The sequence below is a fragment of the Equus przewalskii genome, chromosome 14, assembly GCF_037783145.1.
Source record: "Equus przewalskii isolate Varuska chromosome 14, EquPr2, whole genome shotgun sequence".
Lineage (NCBI taxonomy): Eukaryota > Metazoa > Chordata > Mammalia > Perissodactyla > Equidae > Equus > Equus przewalskii.
Genome location: NC_091844.1, coordinates 27,991,242 through 28,010,752, shown reverse-complemented (window position 1 = coordinate 28,010,752; position 19,511 = coordinate 27,991,242). Strand labels below are relative to the sequence as shown.

At 37.8% G+C, this 19,511-nt stretch overlaps 2 protein-coding genes across 3 annotated transcripts in view; one reads left to right on the top strand and one right to left on the bottom strand.

Annotated features, from left to right (window-relative positions):
* SEMA4F (ssemaphorin 4F) overlaps nt 1-19,511 on the top strand; it is a 106,489-nt gene that overhangs the window by 17,716 nt on the left and 69,262 nt on the right. The window contains exons 2-3 of one of the 2 annotated variants that reach the window (XM_070572285.1): nt 5,403-5,500; nt 12,820-12,911. In XM_070572285.1, the coding sequence (XP_070428386.1) occupies nt 5,478-5,500; nt 12,820-12,911 (115 nt within the window). In that variant the 5' untranslated portion in view covers nt 5,403-5,477. The remainder of the gene's footprint in view (nt 1-5,402; nt 5,501-12,819; nt 12,912-19,511) is intronic. The other variant, XM_070572286.1, reaches the window with a different exon arrangement.
* M1AP (meiosis 1 associated protein) overlaps nt 1-19,511 on the bottom strand; it is an 87,787-nt gene that overhangs the window by 29,420 nt on the left and 38,856 nt on the right. Inside the window, exons 3-4 of the mRNA XM_008530298.2 lie at nt 18,676-18,861; nt 17,203-17,371 (exon numbers count right to left, since the gene is read on the bottom strand). Coding sequence (XP_008528520.1) covers nt 17,203-17,371; nt 18,676-18,861 — 355 coding nt within the window. The remainder of the gene's footprint in view (nt 1-17,202; nt 17,372-18,675; nt 18,862-19,511) is intronic.

Sequence of the window (19,511 nt, the reverse complement as noted above, 5' to 3'; positions counted from 1 at the left end):
TGTCTGTACATGTATAGGTGTGTTCTGATGGGTTGGAGGAGGGGGACAGGCCCTTAGGTTTTATCAGATTCTCAAAAGAGCGCTGTGACCCCGAAAAGGTCAAGAACCATTACAGAAACTATGGAATTGTAGTAGGGTCAGTTTACTATCTACTATCAGAATACAGGAGTAGCTACAGGATGTTAACAAATAGGATAAGTAATCAGAGTGGACAAACTTTTCTCAGGAACAACTATGCAGAGTCATTTAACCACTGTCTTTAAATCAACAACGACATGAGGATAATCTCCAACAGCTCACAGGGTTGGGGGCAGTCCAGCTTGTCTTTCTGAGAAGAGCTCATTTGCTTCATTTGTGGAAGTGATATTGGACTCTGGGGCAAAGGAGAAGGCCTTTGAAGGGAGGTGGCTGAGGTAGTGGTGGTTATGGCAGTGTGGGATCTACAGAGGAGTGAGTGCAGGACTGACCAAGCAGTAGCCATTTTGCTGGAGTCCCAAACTACAAGAGAGCTTAAAGCATCACTAGAACTGTAATGAGACAGAGAAAATTTATTTCCCAGAACTCTTCTGAGGGAGAGTACTGTTGTCATTCATTCATTCACTTATTCATTCAGTGACTTATTCATTCATTCATTCTTTCTATTTGTCCTTCAAGTAATTATTTATTTAGTGCCTTCTGTGAGTCAACAATGAAAGGGACAAATTCTTTGCTTTCATTGTTTACATTCTAGTGGGAGAACAGACAATATACAAACAATTAAAACAGAAAACAATTGCAGATGATAATAAATACCATGAAGAAAAATAAAGCAGGATAAGGGTATGTATGTATGTGTGTATGTGTGTGTGTGTGTGAATTTTCACCTTGGCTGGCCAGAGAAGTATTCCTTAAGGAGGTCATAGTTGAGCAGAGACTTGAATGAAGTGAAGGAGTGAGTCATGAAAACCTCTGTGGCAGGATTGTTCCTTATAGAGGGATCAGCAAGTTCAAGGATCTTGAAGTGGGAACGAGCGTGGTATGTTGAAGAAATAGCAAGAAGGTTGAAGCAGAACAAGGGAGGAAGGCTGATAAGCTGCTGGGAGAAGGATGAGAACTCCACAGAAGTCTGCTCGTGTAACAACAGGTAGTCACGACACTTGCTTCTAAGAAGGGTGGGTTCCATTATTGCAAGGCTTAGGTTTGCTTAGGGAGGTGTACAAGATTGGGGCAGAGCAGAGCCGGCATTCCTTTCCTTTCCTTTCTCTTTGCAGCTCTTAGCCCCTAAACAATATTTGAATTTGTACTTTAAAAATATTTGTTTGCTGGTGTGCCAAACTCTTAGCTTGTGTGGGATGCCCCCATGTCTCAGCCCAGCCCTCCCACACATGCTTTCCTGTCATGTGGTGGTAGTGGGCAGTGGTGGAAGGAGAGGAAAGGAATCTGGAAGTCCCATCAGCAGAGCTCAAGCAGAGACTCCTCAGCTTGTGGGGGACATGCCTCTTTCTCAGACCTAGTCAGATACCCAAGGAGTTCTATGGTCAAGGATCAAGGTGGGGCAGCCTAAGGTGGGCTAAAAAAAGACTTGACTGTTAACTAAAGAATGAAATACTAGTGATCCACAATGGATGCTTTACATCATTATTGACAAACTAAGGAACTATGGGCCCCTCTATCTCTGGGACAGGCCCTAATCTAATTTCAAATGTAACATTTTAGCCCTTAGTAAGCAGATGAATTAAGAAGGAAAATATTTCCTTTTTAAATTACTTTTTAAATTATTTTAAAAAGGAAAATATTTCCTTTTTAAATTATTTTAAAAAGGAAAATATTTCCTTTTTAATTACTTTGGCTGGGAGAGTAATCTTTTTAGAATCTCTTTTTCTCAAGCCGTGTGTTTCTAAGGGGGCAGAAGCCTGAGACTGGAGGTGGGGACTGCCCTATGGGAGAAGTTGCACTGCATCCCTACACTTCTGGAGCTATGGGAGCAATCCTGGGTGACAAGGCACTGACAGTATTCCCTGCCAGCCAATCCTGTTTTGAGTTGCATGACTCACCCTGCCCTGGCCAGCCTGAGCAGAAAGGAGATCCTGCAAATGCAGGAAAGGAGGGTCTTGGTTAGGGAAGGGTGTGTGGTATGCCTGTGGGCACCAGATTAGCACCTTATCCATCTCTGAACCCCCAGCACTAGCACAGTATGTAGCATACAACAGGAGCTCAGTAAATGCTGCACTGCATAGAATAAACTAATTGTAATCAGCCTGCTGCTTACTTTCTCTGTGACCTTAGACTAGTCACTTCATCTCTCTAAGCTCAATTTCTCCATCTGAAAAGTGGGAATGGAAACAACACCTAGACTTAGGGCTCACTGGAGCAGAAAATGATGAGACTTGAAAGTTCTTTGTAGTCTTTAAAGCATCATGCAGCTATAAGGGATGAAAGATGAGAAGGCTGCCTCCCAGCTGTTGCCATGTGAACATTTTAGTCACTAAAAGCCAGTGCCACTTCTTTTTTTCTTTTTTTTTGGTGACACTTTTCTCTTCCATAAAGTATATGGTCAAAGTTGTAAGAAAATATATTTTATCTGTGGGTCTCAATAGCTCTGTTTTCATTTTATTGAAAAAAAATGCAACTCACATGCAAAAGAGATTGATCACTACTGATTGAGCTATACCAAAGGCTAAAAGCATAGTTTGACTTGGGGCACCCTAGACTTAGAAGGTATTTAAAAAGCCTTTTTCTGCACAAACTAACTTACATATTCTATGAATAAAAAAGCATTTAATGTAAATTTGAAAGCGGAATGGGAAAAAGTATTTTCATAGGCACTGTGGTGGGGGAACAGAGCAGGGAAATGGGTTATTTAGGAAATTTGAGTGAAGGGGATGTGGGGCTAGGAAGGCAGTAAAACTATTGGCATGGCCCCGAGAACAAGACCAAGGAGCTTTGTCTCCTTAACGCCCAAGGGAACTGAGTGAGAGTTCTACTTGTAGATGAAAACAAAAGTAGGAGGAACTAAGAAAGAATATGACTTCCTGGGGAGCTAGGTCGAGTAAGCAAAAGTTTAAGAAAGACACTGGAACCAAAGAAGTCCTAAAACATATCCCAAATAATGAAAAAATCTAGATAGACTCTGTAACAACTTTGTGATCCTGTATATGTGTTTGCATTTTTGTATTGTTGGAGGTGTATCTTCAGGGTATTGGATTCCTAGAAGTAGGAGTGGTGAGTCAAAAGTAAACAAATATGTAGTCTCATTAGATACACCAAATTCCCCTCCAAAAGGGTTGAACCATTGTGCATTCTACCAGCAATGTATGGAAGTGTGGCCTCACCAATAGAATGTGTTGTCACACTTTTTAACCTTTGCCAATCTAATAGGTGGGAAGTGGTATGTGAGTGTAGTGTTAATTTTTATTTCTCTAATCATGAGTGAGGTTGAGCATATTTTCATATGTTTAAGGACCATTTAAAAATATTTTTTGAATTATGTGTTCATGTCTTTTGTCCATTTTTCTATAGGGTTTTGGAGTTTTTGCCCTCAATTTTTAAGTGTTCTTTATCTATTAGAGATACAGCCTTCCTTTCTCTCTGAGATATAAATTGCAAATACTTTCTCCTAGTTTTTCAGTTGTGTTTTGACTTTGTTTATGGTGCTTTTTGCCCTGCCTAAGATTTTGATTTTTACATAGTTAATTTTTATGTAGTTAAATAAATCAATCTTTTGTTTATTGTACCTGGATTTTGAGTCATAGGTAGAAAACCTTTTCCTATGCTGAGATTATAAAGGAATTCATCAATGTTCTGTTCTACTACTTTTGTTGTTGTTGTTGAGGAAGATTTGTCCTGCCCTAACACCTGTTGGCAATCCTCCTCTTTTTTTGCTTCAGGAAGATTAGCCCTGAGGTAACAACTCTGCCAATCTTCCTCCATTTTTTGTATGTGGGATTCTGCCACAGCATGGCTGGTGAGTGATGCAGGTCCACACCCGGGATCTGAACCTGTGAACCCAGGCCAGCAAAGTGGAGCACGGGGAACTTTAACCACTTGGCCACCAGGCTGGCTGCTGTTTTACTACTTTTTATTTTTAAAGATTGGCACCTGACCTAATATCTGTTGCCAGTCTTCTTTTCTTTTTTTTTCGTCTTCTTCTCCCCAAAGCCCCCAAGTACATAGTTGTATATTCTTGTTGTAGGTCCTTCTGGTTGTGCTATGTGGGATACCACCTCAGCATGGCTTGATGAGCAGCACCAGGACCAAACCAGGACCAACCATGTTGGCACCCAGGACCAAACTGGCAAAATCCCGGGCCTCTGAAGTGGAGCACATGAACTTAACCACTCAGCTATGGGGCCGGCCCCTGTTTTACTACTTTCAAAATATTCTTCTTTACGTTTAGGTTCCTGATGCATTTGGAATATTCTCTAGATGGCTAACTAGTTGTCCCAGCACCTTTTTGAAGAAGTCCGTCTTTTTCCTAGTGATTTGAGATGCCGTCTTTATCCAATGCTAAATTTATATCTGTACTTGTTTCTATTTCTGGCCCCTATCAATTCTTGTACTGTGCTAACTAGTACTCCACTGCTAGGCATTTGATGGAGCTGATTTCAGATAGAGAAGTGGCCAGACTGTGCCAAGGTTGGCCGGGAGCCACACAAGTCATTTGCCAAGTAAAGCAGGGTCTGCGTGTCTCTCTGAGTGTTAGGGGATGAGAGAGAAGAGTCGGGATTTAATCAGAAGAACTTCTTTTACACCATAATCTCCTAAAGACAGAGAAAAATGATGGAGAGCTTGAGCTTATTGACCTGAATAGAAGATAGAAGAGGAGGTAGGGCTGGCCCTGTGGCTGAGTGGTTAAGTTCGTGTGCTTCGCTTTGGTGGCCCAGGGTTTCGCTGGTTCAGATCCTGGGCGTGGACCTAGCACTGCTTGTCAGGCCATTCTGAGGCAGCGTTCCACATAGCACAACCAGAAGGACCTACAATTAGAATATACAACTATGTACTGGGGGGCTTTGGGGGGGAGAGGGGGAGGGTGAGAGGAAGGGGAGGAGGAGGAGGAGCAACATCTTTAACGTATTGAAAGAAAAGAAAATTCTGTCAACTCATAATTCTATATATAAGAAAAATATCCTTCAAGAACGACAGTGAGGGGCCAGCCCTGTGGCAGAGTGGTTGAGTTTGTGTGCTCTGCTTCGGTGGCCCAGGGTTTCACCAGTTCAAATCCTGGGCGCTGACATGGCACCGCTCATCAAGCCATGCTGAGGCAGCATCCCACATGCCACAACTAGAAGGACCCACAACTAAAAATACACAAATATGTACTGGAGGGCTTTGGGAGAAAAAGGAAAAAAATAAAATCTTAAAAAAAATTATTAAAAGACTGAAAGTGAAATATACATTTTCCTAAGAGAATTTGTCATCACCAGAACCATGCTACAAGAAATACTAAAGTTCTCTGAGCTCAAGGAAATGATAGCCAAGGGAAAACTGGATCTTCAGGAATGAATGAAGAGCATCAGAAATGGTAAATGTAAAAAATTATTTTTCTCTTAGTTTCTTTAAAATACACATGATTGTTTAAAGCAAAATTTATAATATTGTCTTGCAGAGTTTGTAATGTAGATGTAATACACGTGACAACTATAACAAAAAGATAGTGTCTGTGTGTGTGTGTAGGGGATAAATGGATCTACATAGTTGCAAAGTTTCTATATTTTACATGAAATGGTACTATATAAACTCTAAGTAGGCTGTAAAAAAGTTTAAAAATATACTTTATTCCCTACAAAGTTCCTACATTTTATGTGACATACTATATTGACTCTAAGTTGACTGTGAAAAGTTAAGGATATATAATGTAATCTCTAGAGAATCCACTAAAAATAATGCAAGGAAATATAGCTAAATGACAATAGATGAATTAAACTAGAATACTAAAGACATTTAATAATCTAAAAGAAAGTGGCAAAGCAGGGAAAAGATGAAAAAAAAGAACAGAGAAGACAAAGAAAAACCAAAATGGTAGACTAAATTCAACCATATCAATACTCATGGTAAATGATAATGGACTATATACTCCAAATAAAAGGCAGATTAGCAGAATGGATAAAAAGCAAGACCCAATTATATACTGTCTGCAAGAGGTACACTTTAAGTATAAAGATGCAAATGGATTGAAAGTAAATGGATGGGAAAAGATGAACCATAAACATAGTAAGACCCAAGAGAAATCAAAACATTGTCCATACAAAGATTTGTGTATGGATATTTGTAGCAGTCATAATAGTCAAAAACTGGAAACAACCGAAATGTCTACTAACGGGTGAATGGTTAAAGAAAATGTGGCATAGTCATACAATATAATACCACGCAGCAGTAAAAAGAAACTACCTTCTTATAAAAACAACAGCAGGGGTGAATCTCAAAATCTGATCGAAAAAAGTCAGACACAAAAGAAGTACATACTATATGATTCTATTTATATAAAACGCAAACTAATCTACATAGAAAAAGCAGGTCAGTGGTATATGCTGGGCACCGAGGGAGGGATGGAGTGTGAAGGGCAAAAGGAATCTTTTGGGGATAATGGAAATGTTCTGTATGTTGACTGTGGTGATGATTTGGGGGCATACATAGTGGTCAAAACTCATTGAATTGTATACTTTGGATGTAACTTATAGTATGTAAGTTATTCCTCAATACAGTTGGTGAAGAAAATTTTGAAAAACCCCAATTTTCAAATAACATTAGTTTTTCTGTTGAATTCTAAAAAAATTCTTTATTCAATTTTTCAAAAGGGAAGAGTTGCCATTTTTCTGAGACCATGGCTTCTGTTAATGAAATAAAAAATGTCCGTGTTAAAAATCCTTAGGTAATAGGGGCTGGCCCCGTGGCTGAGTGGTTAAGTCTGTGCGCTCCGCTGCAGGCGGCCCAGTGCTTCGTTGGTTCGAATCCTGGGCACGGACATGGCACTGCTCATCAAACCACACTGAGGCAGCGTCCCACATGCTACAACTAGAAGGACCCACAATGAAGAATATACAACTATGTACTGGGGGGCTTTGGGGAGAAAAAGGAAAAAATAAAATCTTTAAAAAAAAAAAAATCCTTAGGTAATAAATACAACAGTGGTTCTAATTTAGTCTTAACACCACAGGGAAGTAACTTTAAAGTAGTTATCAAAGACAAACTCAATGAACAGCTGTATTTTCTGGTCTATTTTCTAAGACACTGAAGGGGAAAAAATCAATATGTAGAGTCTGACAACCGTACTGAAACATGAAGCATAGAAGAGGGTTGTTTTTTCTTTTCTTTTTCTGGAATCCTCTAGGAAGCAATGAATCTTTATCTTCCATGTTTGGGTTGTTAACATTTGGTGTTTCCTGAGAACACATAAGGATAAAATACCTTTCCAAAAGAGCATGACATCGATCTCTGGCAAAGTCTAGGAGGAAATATTAAACAGATGGTTTGTGAGCTCTTAGAAAGGGAACCTGATATCCTGTGTACAAAGCTGAGAGATGTAGGCTGGTTGACAGCATCATTAGGATGATTTGTAACTGGCTGAAAGACTTACATAGCAAACTCATGCAGACTGCTGTCAACTTGGACAGACACCCTCTTCATGCCAAAGTGCATTGATCACAGTGGCCATTTTAGTTTTGGCATATTTATTACTTAGCCATTCTTTAGAAAGCTATTATAACATTTTTATCATGTGCAAATGAATACATGCAACATATACGTAAGCTATGAAGCATAACAGCAAAATGAATACTCATGAATCCTTTATTCAACTTACAATGTAGGACATCATCAATACTACGAAGATATCTGTATGCTTTTCCCTGCTCTTCTTCAAGGGAAACCTTGCCACACTGAATTTTGTTTTTTATCATTCCTTTCCTTTTAAAAGTAGTTTTATTATTTTAAACACTTTATTATTTTAGTTTTGCTTGAGCTTTCTAAAGAGGTATCATAGGTTATCTGCTTTTTTCTCAATATTGAGCAGATTTGTCCACCTCGTACATTCACTTTCATAACTAGATGATATTCCACTTTGTGAATATACTTTATAATATTTATTCATGCCTCATTCAATGGACATTTGAGTGGTTTCTAATTTTTGGCTTTTTGAATAATGTCAATATTCACATTATTCTACATGTCTTCAGGTGCACATTTGTAAAAGTTTTTCTGAAGACTTTCTCCTAGGAATGGAGTTGCTGGATTACAGGGTATTGTAAATGTTACTGTACAACAAAATGACAAGTTGTATAACAATTTACATTCTTTCTATCAGTGTATAAGAGTTTTTATTGCTCTGCTATTGTCAACACTATAGTGAGACAATTTTTTTTTGAAAACTAGTGGGCACAGAATGGTATATCATTATTTTAATTTATATTTCCCTAATTACTAATGATGGTGAGAATTTTTCTTATGTTTATTTGCCATTAAGATTTCCTGTTCTGTGAAATGCCTGTTCAGAGCTTTTGCTCATTTCAAAACTGGATTGTCTTTTTCGAAAAAATTGAGTTTCAGGCATTCTTTATTCTGGATACTAATTATTTATTGGTCACATGAGTTTGAAATATAGCTATGATTTGTCTTATCACTTTCTTCATGGTGTCTTTTGATGAACAGAAATTCTTAATTTTGAAGTAGTCATATTTAATCTTTTATTTTATGGTTAGGAAACTTTGTGTCTCATTTAGGAAAACTTTCCTCTTCCTCCTTACCTCTGGTCATAACAATTTTCTCCTGTATTTTCTTGTAAAAGTTTTACTTTTCATATTTAAGTCTTTAATCCATCTAAAATACATTTATTATAAATGGTGTGTGGTAGGGGTCAAATTTCATTTTTTCCAGATGGAATACTGATAGTTGCAGTATGATTTAATGACTAGATCCATCATTTTCCCACTGCTCTGCCATGTCAGCTCAGTCACATATCAAGTTTTCACATGACGTGGCTGTCTGCTGCTCTCTAATTTGTTCTAGACCAGACAACTTGTCTATTCCTTTGTCAATACAGCACTATCTTAATTAGAATAGTTTTCTAATCATATTAATATCTACCAAGGCAAACCTTTAGCCTTAATATATATATGTCTTAGCCTCTAATATATATACTAGGATCAGTTTGTCAAGATCATCAAAAAACTCAATAGGATTTTGATTGTAATTGCATTGATAGATCAATTTGAGGAGAACTGAATCCTTAGGATATTGAATGTTTCTATCCATTAACATGCTTCATTTAATGATAACTTCCTTAAGGTGCATCAATAAAGTTTTAAACATTTCTCAATAAATATTCTATGCACCTTTTGTTAAGATTTATTCCTAAATGCTGTACTTTTTTATTATTGTAAGAAGTATTTCTTTAAAATTGAATTTTCTAAGAGTTTGTTTCTAATTATAGAAATACTATTGATTTTTGTATATTGATCTTACATCCAGCCACCTTGTTAAACTCTTACTAACTGTAGTAATTTTTCCATAGAATCTTTTGGTTATTAATGTAGCCAATCAAATAAGTTTCAAATAACAATAGTTTTGTTTCTTTCTTTCCAATATTTGCACCCTTTACTCTTTTTTCTAATCTTACCAGACTATGATAACCATGTTGAATCAAAGCGGTGATGGGGCATCCATGTCTTATTCTTGATTTTATGTTTTTTGGTGAGGAAGACTGGCCCCTGAGCTAACATCTGTTACCAATCTTCCTCTTTTTTTCTTGAGGAAGACAGACACTGAGCTAAAGTCTATGGCAATCTTCCTCTATCTTTTGTATGTGGGATGCCACCACAGCATGGCTTGATGAGTGGTATGTACATCCATGTGAGGGATCTGAGCCCACAAACCCTGGGATGCCGAAGTAGAGTGTGCGAACTTAACCATTACACCACTGGGCTGGCTCCTTATTCCTGATTTTTGAAGGCAACCTTTTTAACATTTTACCAGTAAGAATTGTATTCATTGTAGATTTTTGGTAGATGCACTTTGCTAAGTTAAGCAAGTTATTTTGTATTCCTAGTTTACTAAGGTTTTTCTCTTAAATAATGAATGGATGTTAGTTTTATCATATATTTTTCTGTATCTATTAAGATAACATGATTTTACCTTTTAATCTGTTGATGTAGTAAATTATATTTATATATTTCTAATGCTAAATCACCTTGTATTCCTGGGATAAATCCAACTTGGTCAGTACTGTATTCTCTTTTTAGATAAGACTGGATTATTTAAGATTGTTTAATCTGTTTTCATGAGTGGATTGGCCTGAAATTTTCTTTTCTTACACTGTCCTTGTCTGGTTTTCTACCATGACTTCAGGGATGTTTTCTTTCTTTTTTTTTTTACATCTGGAAGAGTTTGTATAAGATTGGAGTGATTTGTTCCTTGAAAGTGTGATAAATTTGACTGTAAAACCATTTAGGATTGGTACATTATAAGAACCATTCAGATTTTTTATTTGTGAGTCAAGTTTGCTATCTTTTTAGGAAGGTGTCCATTTTTGTCTATTTGAATTCATAGTTCTGTCTGCAGTTAGGTCCCCTTTCCCCAACCCTAACATAGTTTCTTGTGCCTTCTTTCTTTTTTTCCCTTCATTGGTTTCACCAGAGGATTCTCTATTTTACAAGCTTTTACAAAGAACCAACTTTTGAATTGTTGATTATCGCTCTTTTCAACTGAGGCAGTATAAAGAATGGTTAAACACGTGAGCTTTGGAGCTAGACTGCCTAAATTTGAATCCCTGCTCTATCTCTTAACTCAGAAACCTTGGGAAAGTTAATTTGGACAAGAAATTATGCCTTAGTTTCTGCATCTAGATACATGAAGATTAGATAATATAATATGTGGAAACTATTTAGAATAGAAAGCATTTGGACAGTAAGTAGTCAATAAAATATTGCTGTTATTGTGATCTATAAACAAATATTAGAGTATGTTAAGAGACTGTGGCTTTTAGTTCATATATCTTTTTCTTGAGGCTCAGAACTTATTTAAAAATGAAAAAAGTTAGCAGCATTATTCCTGCCATTGATGGCTCTTCTATGGGATTGACTCTGACTGCTGGAATTGGCAGGTTCTCCTACATTCTAAATTTACGATGAAGATCCAGCATTAGGGATCTGTTCTGAGGTGTAGGGTTGGCTTATATGTAAAGAGGTCACATAAAGATAAAGAAGGCATCCAGCTTTCCCTGTGAGAGGTATACCTTTTCATATCTCTCTTTCATAGACCAACACTTCCTAGTCCTCTTTTAAGAGCAAAAGAGGAACAAAATGGATAAAGAATAGAAAAGAAAGACTAAAAACCTATGGAAAAAGGTTTATAATATTATGTTACATGGAAACAAAAAGTTACATAGATGAATTATAACTATGTAACCTAAACATGATCGTGGCCAACTGAGAGGCAATGTGCAATAATAAAATCAGTGTGATGCGGCAGTGGGATTATGAATGATTTTAAATTAAAAAATTATTTTATGGTCATATCTTCTTTTCAATAAAAAATTATTAGAGTCTGAAATCTTCTCAGTAAAAAGGCATATATAAAAGGGCACTACTACTACTATTAATATCAACAGATAACATTTATTTACTGCTCACATGTGCCAGGCACTGTTCTAAGTACTTCACATGGAAGTTGAATTTAATCTTCATAAAAACTCTATGAGGGCTACTGTTATTAGCCCTGTTTTATAAATGAGAAAATTGTGGAATAAAGAGTTTAAGTAACTTGTTCAAGGTCACTCAGTTCTTCAGTAAAATATAAAAATCTTATTAGATGGTTAAATAAATGGTGATGAATTTACACACTAGAATACCTTACAGCTACTAAAAGGAATGGGTTAGACCTCTATGTGCCAATATGGAAAAAATTATTGGATAAATAGCTAAATGAAAAAAATAAAAATGCAGGGCCAGCCCTGGTTGCCTAATGGTTAAGTTTGGTGTGCTCTTCTTTGGCAGCCCAGGTTCAGCTCCCAGTGCTGACCTATGCCACTTGTCTGTCAGTGGCCATGCTGTGGCAGCAGCTCACATATAAAAAGAGGAAGATTGGCAACAGATGTTAGCTCAGGGCGAATCTTCCTCAGCAAAAAAAAAAAAAAAAAAAAAAAGCAGAGAAGTGGCTGTTATATAGTTTCATTTTTTTAAAAAGTAGATAATATCAATAACAATAATAATGTTACCTGTATATTCATGTCCATAAATGTGTAAGGAAAGCACTTCAGTAGAATGATGGTGGTTATCTCTGGAGGGTGGAATTTTGGGTCATTTTGAACTGCCTATATTAAACTTCTGTGATGTTTAAATTTGTATAACTTATAACAAAAATTTTAAAAATAACCATGGGGCTGGCCCAGTGGCATAGATGTTGAGTTTGCATGCTCTGCTTCTGCAGCCCAGGGTGCTTGGGTTTGGATCCTGGGCACAGACATACACACTGCTCCTGAAGCCATGCTGTGGTGGCAACCCACACACAAAATAGAGGAAGATTAGCACAGATGTAATCTCAGTGGCAATCTTCTTCAAGCAAAAAGAGGAAGGTTGGCAATGGATGTTAGCTCAGGGCCAATCTTCCTCACCAAAAAGAAAAAAAAAATTAAGAGAGCTAGGAAAGATCTTTCACTAAAATAAAGAAAAAATGAACAAGTTAGACCAAGCAGGAACAGATGAAAGGAAGTGCCATTTATACAATTGAAAGAAAACATACAATAGGCTGCACAGGCTGAAAATTTCTAGAAAACCTTATTGATATGATGTAATTTAAAGTTAACCATTTCATTTCAGATTTTCTTAAAGAACTTTTTTTTGGTACACCCAGGATCCAAACCTACCAACCTCAGGCCACTGAAGTAGAGTGTGCAAACTTAACCACTATGCCACCGGGCCAACCATTAAAGAGCTTTCAAAAATGTGAGTCAACTTTATTAATTTCTATGTTTAATCTTTCTTTGATGATTCTGGATCTTGCAGTCTCCAAGTCGTCTTTGTAATGATTAGTTCTCACTGTGCAGGGCTGCACTAAAGAAGGCAGAATTTAGACTGATCGAAGGACATATTCTCATAGTTACTTTTTAAACTAATCTGAAATGTCAACATTTCCTTGCAACCTGTTTCCTTCTTTGAAAGTGGGGTACAGACAATTTTTATTTAATTGATGATCATGATTACCAGAGTTAAAGAAGTTATAAATAGATTCAAGAAGTGTTTGAATCAATTTATGGTATTCATGGGCTGTGAAGGGAAGCTATGGGTGTTTGGGATACGTCCTTAACTATTTGAGCTGATGTCGGAGAGGGTGACCACTACGTCTCCCTGATCATTTGATTTTTTTCCAATCACTCATTTATTTATATATTTATTTATTTATTTTTATTAAGATTATGATAGTTAACAACCTTGTGAAATTACAGTTGTACATTATTGTTAGTCATGTTGTAGGTACACCACTTCACCCTTTGTGCCCTCTCCCCACCCCCCCTTTCCCCTGGTAACCACCGATCAGTTCTCTTTGTCTATATGTTAACTACCACCTATGAGTGGAGTCATACAGAGTTTGTCTTTCTCTGTCTGGCTTATTTCACTCAACATAATACCCTCAAGGTCCATCCATGTTGTTGTGAATGGGATGACTTTGTCCTTTTTTATGGCTGAGTAGTATTCCATTATATATATATATATACACCATATCTTCTTTATCCAATCATCAGTTGCTGGGTACTTAGGTTGGTTCCATGTCTTGGCTATTGTGAATAATGCTGTGATGAACATAGGGGTGCATGGGATTTTTGGAATTGCTGATTTCAGGTTCTTAGGATAGCTACCCAGTAGTGGGATGGCTGGGTCATATGGTATTTCTATTTTTAACTTTTTGAGAAATCTCCAAACTGTTTTCCATAGTGGCTGCACCAGTTTGCATTCCCACCAACAGTGTATGAGGGTTCCTTTTTCTCCACAGCCTCTCCAACATTTGTCACCCTTGGTTTTGGATATTTTTGCCATTCTAACAGGTGTAAGGTGATATCTTAGTGTAGTTTTGATTTGCATTTCCCTGATGATTAGTGATGATGAGCATCTTTTCATGTGCCTATTGGCCATCCGTATATCTTCTTTGGAGAAATGTCTGTTCATGTCCCCTGCCCATTTTTTGATCGGGTTGTTTGATTTTTTGTTGTTGAGCTGTGTGCAATCACTCATTTATTTATTCAAGAGACAACTATTGAGAATCTACTGTATGTCAGGTAGAACGATATATGCTGGTGATTCAAAGAAGTACAAGACATAGTCTTATCCTCAGGTAACTCATGGTCCACTTGGAACCTGGCCATTAAAAACAACTTTCAGAAATATTAAACCATCCACATAAAAAATTTTCAAAAATATTAATAATCAGAACGGCTAATTTTTACTGGGCATTTATTATGCACTAAGTAATTAACATATATGATCTCACTTAATCCCCACAATTATTGCATGGAGCAAGAATTAATAACTAAGGCTTAGACAGGCTAAGTACCTTGCCCAAAGTTGCACAGCTAGTTAGAGATAGAACTGGGATTTAGACTCAGGCAACCTAGTTCTGAAACACTCCTCCTTCTGAGAATGAGAGAAGTTGCTGTTGTTAATCTCTTGAGAAGGACACCAAGATGAAGCAAAACATAAATGGAATAAAGGAATTAATTATGAGGAAAGTAAAGGCAAAGAGAAGATTTCAAGCTATGAACCATATATATACTTAACCCACAAAGACGAATTACAAGCAATTTATGGGATGATGTATTATTTATAAGCAAATAGAAAGTTACTGGAAGAATAATCAGCAGTGGCACAAGGTAGAAAGCTGCTTTCCTGCATTTAAAAGCTCTTTTATACAGCTCTAGCCACTAACTATTCTAAACAAAGGCGTCAGGTGGGCTCAGAGTCCTCTGAGCTCTATACCACTAGAGATACAGTAAGTCTTTCTGGGTACAGTCTCTGAAGGGAGAAAAAAACACAGTCCATGCCTGATCTGTCCATGGCCAAAGACAAAGAAAAAGAGCTTCTCTCTCACAGATTCAGTTTGAGAACCCACTGGGAAGGACTCTGATTGGTGGCCTGGGAACTAGGATTGCCTCACCTGGGTCATGGCCTACTGTGTGACCAGGAAGGTGGAGGTGTTACTAGAGAAAGGGGATGCAGGAGATGCTGGGAAGACCAAGAACAGCCTCCACACGTATCACTGTCATCAATTCATTCAACAAATATCTACTGATAATCTAGGATATGCTACACACTAGGACACAGAAATGAGTAAGACAAATTCCTAATCTCAAGGCACTTAAAGTTTAATGCAGAGAGAACAGATATCAAGTAGTTTACAATTTAGGTAAGAAGACAATAAAGCAATGGTGAACAATTCTACATGGTATATAATTAAGGGCTAAATTGTGTGGTGCAGATCACAAGTGATGTGGTAGTTCTAAGAGGACAATTAGTACAGTGGTCACAAACCTGAATTATACCTTAAAGGACGGGGAGGATTTGGCTGGAAGAGGATAGGGGAAGGAGTTCAGAGGAAAGAAGAAGGAATTCAGCAGAAATGACCAGTACCAGTGGAGGGATGGAGACAGAAAGGACAGTCAGTGAGAAGACTGGTTTGAGGAAAGCAGAGTGTGTGCAGTAAGTGAGAGCTCATAAACCACACAGCTAAGTCTGTTTACCCTTCCCCTTCCCCCCATACCAGAACAATGTCAGTGGCTTCGTGATACTGGAAGGGTCCACAAGTGTCAGAATTTGATGGGAAACACACCCTTAGCTACAAACCCCCCGACTTAATTAGGGGGTGAAGGGAAGAGTGAAGTTGTCCACGTAGGACCAGGAAGCAATCAATAGTGTGAGAACGGTGGGCACCTCCCTGTGTACCTTACCTTGGAGAAGGCCAATATAGAAAGGACTGCTGAAGAGTGAACCATAACTTGAGTGTTGGATAAATTAAAACTGGCCTAAAACCTCTTAAATGTCATAATTTGGGAATCTGTACTTGACTTCCTGACTTAAATCTTTTCATAAATTTCTATTGCCTTAGAATGAAATCCAGATGTCTTAGCATGGCATACACGGCCTTTCTTAATCTAACCATTGCCTTCCTTTACAGCCTCACTCCTGCCTCTGCCTAACAGGCTCCAGACATAGGAAACCATGAGCACGTCTCTGAAAAGTTGACTTATCTTGCTTTCTCATGTCCTTTGGTCTTTGTGTGACCTTTTCCTCTTCCTCTGCTTGGCTAATTCCTATTTGTCCTTTAAGACTCAATTTGAATATTTTCTCTTCTAGGAAGTGTAGAATTATTGGTGGTTTATGTAGGACTTATTAGTAGGGACCTGGGCACCAGTGGTCACTGAGTGGGGGTAGGCAGGGTAGGGACATCGGGGCTAGGGAGCTTGCAACTGAGAACCTATTCTGGGGAGGCGGGAATGATGCAAGAGGTAGGGCGTGAATGCACCAAGACTATAATCTCCTGGCATAGGCTCCATTGTTCCATCAAACTCACTTATAAAACACACATTCAAAGATAAAATTATTAAGAATTTCAAGACAGCAACCAAAGAGCATTAATTCCCAAGCATAGCCCTTTCTGAATGCAGGGCCTTGTTTGACTGCACTGGTCATAAGCCCATGAAGCCAGCCCTACATATAAGTCTGTTCATACAGCATAGGTTATAACAGCAAAATGTAATAAACCAAATTGTTCATTAACAAGTGATTAAACAAATAAACTATGGTTCAAACACACAGTAAAAAAAGAGACAGATCTATAGATACTAATATAGATAGATGTTTAACACACAAAGAGGGTTATAAAATATTGTGTATATCGTGATCCCACTAAAAAAAAATATATATATATATATATATTCCTATCTATATAAAAGAACATTAGGAGGGATACCCCAATCACTTAAAAGTGATTAGAGGAGGAAGGAATTTTTACTTTTTATACCTATATTTCAGGTTTTACATTAACATTTATTGTTTCTGAAATTAAAAATACGATTAAAAAATTCAACTCTAACACCTAGAAACACCTGGCTGAACTGCAGTGAAATCTGTTGGCTTCATTTCATTTAAGAACATAGAAAGACCATGGAAAATAATCTTCCTGATCCGTAAAAGACTAGTCATTAAAATTCTTACCATTCTTTTCACCTTTTCCTTTAATTCTTACCATCGTTGCTGGGCTCTTCAACAGGGGATGCTGAGTCCATACCCTCCAGGACTCCCTTTGTAATCTCAACCACCTGAAGCCTCCTGACCCTGACTAGGTCTGTATCTTTTAATCCTTCCTCCAATTGTTTGACCACCTCTTTTCCAGGCTGGGAAGTCAGAACAGTGATCTGGGAACAAATCCAAGAATCAATGTGTGTTCTTTCCCTGACGTACAGAGTGAAGAACATAACAGGTTAGATCTGGAGGATGAAGACAGCAAGTCTGTCGTAGTGGCTATTGTCTTCAGAGCAAAGGAGGAGGACTTAACTGTAACTTACAAATCAAATTTCATTTGACAGATTCTGGTGGGAGAGGTCTGGTGGGACAGATCCTCCCAGGACCCTTGCAAACAGGCTGAGCCTACCCCCGTACGTGACCAGTAAGAAGCCATCCCTGCATTTTCGTTTTTAAAGAATGCTTGAAGCACTGGCAGTATGTCTCTCACTCAAAATGCTTTGATTTTATGAGGAAACAAAGGAAATAGAATCCTTAAATTCCACTCACTAAATGGGTACTGAATATCAGAGAGCATATATGCTCCTTTCTCATGGTGCTACTTCCATGTAGATTTCTCTCCTTTCTCAACCTGTATCCAGCTGAGCTGTTTCTTTTGCTCTCTTAACTCTAAAATGCACTCACTCTTCATCAATATATTGGACCTGAAGGAATATTGATGTGTTTGTGTATAATTTGAGTAATTTATTCTACCTGAATGAGTACACTATATGTTTTTGTTAACAGTTTTGTCTTAAATTTGAAATTCTGGAAGGCAGGTATTAAATACATGCAATTCTTTTTTGTACTTAGACATGTTTGACTGAGGAACAGGATGCAGATAAAAGCACAATTATTTTTTAAACTCATCTGTTTGATGCCTGAGTTATCAGAGACTGAAAGTGTTTTAAGTCACTCACACACAATGGAGGATCTAGTCACGACTTATATTTTTAAGATTGTCTTAGTTTGGCACCAGAATTTTAGAAATGTTTACATTTGCACATTTGCTAATCCCAAGAAAATTTATTCAATTTGATGACAAGATTTAATTGAGAACAATGTAAATTCTTAAGAGTACCCAGAAAATATAAATATAGACACCAATCTAGGCAGTTTGATGATTGCTTTACAAGTTTCAAAAACCTAGAGGCAGATGGCATATTCAAATTTTATTTTGATTTCAGTTTTTCCTTATAATTCACTTCAGTCCACATTTTTAGAACTCTTCTTTATGCCTAGCTGTGTAATAAGAATTGCACGGGTTATAGGCAAAAGGGAGCACGCCTCCTGCCTGCAGGGAGCTGAAAATCCAGCCTTGAAAACGACATTCAGTGCGTATGAAACAGAGAACAATACAAGGATGATAAATAACGAAGCATCTAGATGGATTGAAATGGGAAGATGGCTTAGAGTCCTAAAGGCCAGCATCTCTTACCTCCAGGGAAGTGTAGGTCAGAGCTGCGCCTGTGGTCACATGTCGGCTGTACTGTTTGAACTGCTGGAGCCCATCCTCTACTGCCATCTGCAGAGAAGCGCCTTGGGGTCTGAAACAACCCTCTCTCTGCAACATGCGGAGTTCTGAGATGCAGGCCTGCAGCCTAGCAAAATTCCCTTTCACTTGCTGCAGAGAAAAATGAATCAAAGATATAAATCTTGAGTGACCCAGGTTTCAGGTTAATTGGCAGTCTAACTTCATTACCAGTTGCTTCTCAAGAGTCCCCTCTCTTCCTGAGAATCTGTTTGTTTGACCAACATCTACCAAATGTCTATTATGTTCTGGGTACTGCACTAAAATCTTCCCTACACCAGAGGAAAGATACTCTGCAGCCAAAGGGTTTTGATTATGGGGAGTCACCAGAAACAGGAAAAGAAGTGTATTAACTCATTCACTCACCCAAAGGCAGGGCCAGTTGTGACTGCTTAGTTACTTTAAGGTGGTCTGCAAATTGGAGGTCCAGCAGGGTTACTATTAAACCTTATCTTCATTTCTCAGTCAGTATAGACACTGGGAGCTCCTCTATTCAAGAATGTTTTCCCAGAAATGAGGATTTTGATGTGGTTGGTCATTTCAGAATCAATAAGGTCCTATCTAATCTGCTCTTCAGGATCATGTCAGTTAGGAAGAGATGCTTGGCTTAGAGTCAGCTCATGGAGCCAACAAATAAACCTCTTGGTTCTCCTCATCCTCCTTTGTAAAAACTCACTCTTGGAAGTAATCTAATATAATCTGATTATACGTCAATGTTACTTCTTCTAAGGATACATGCATTT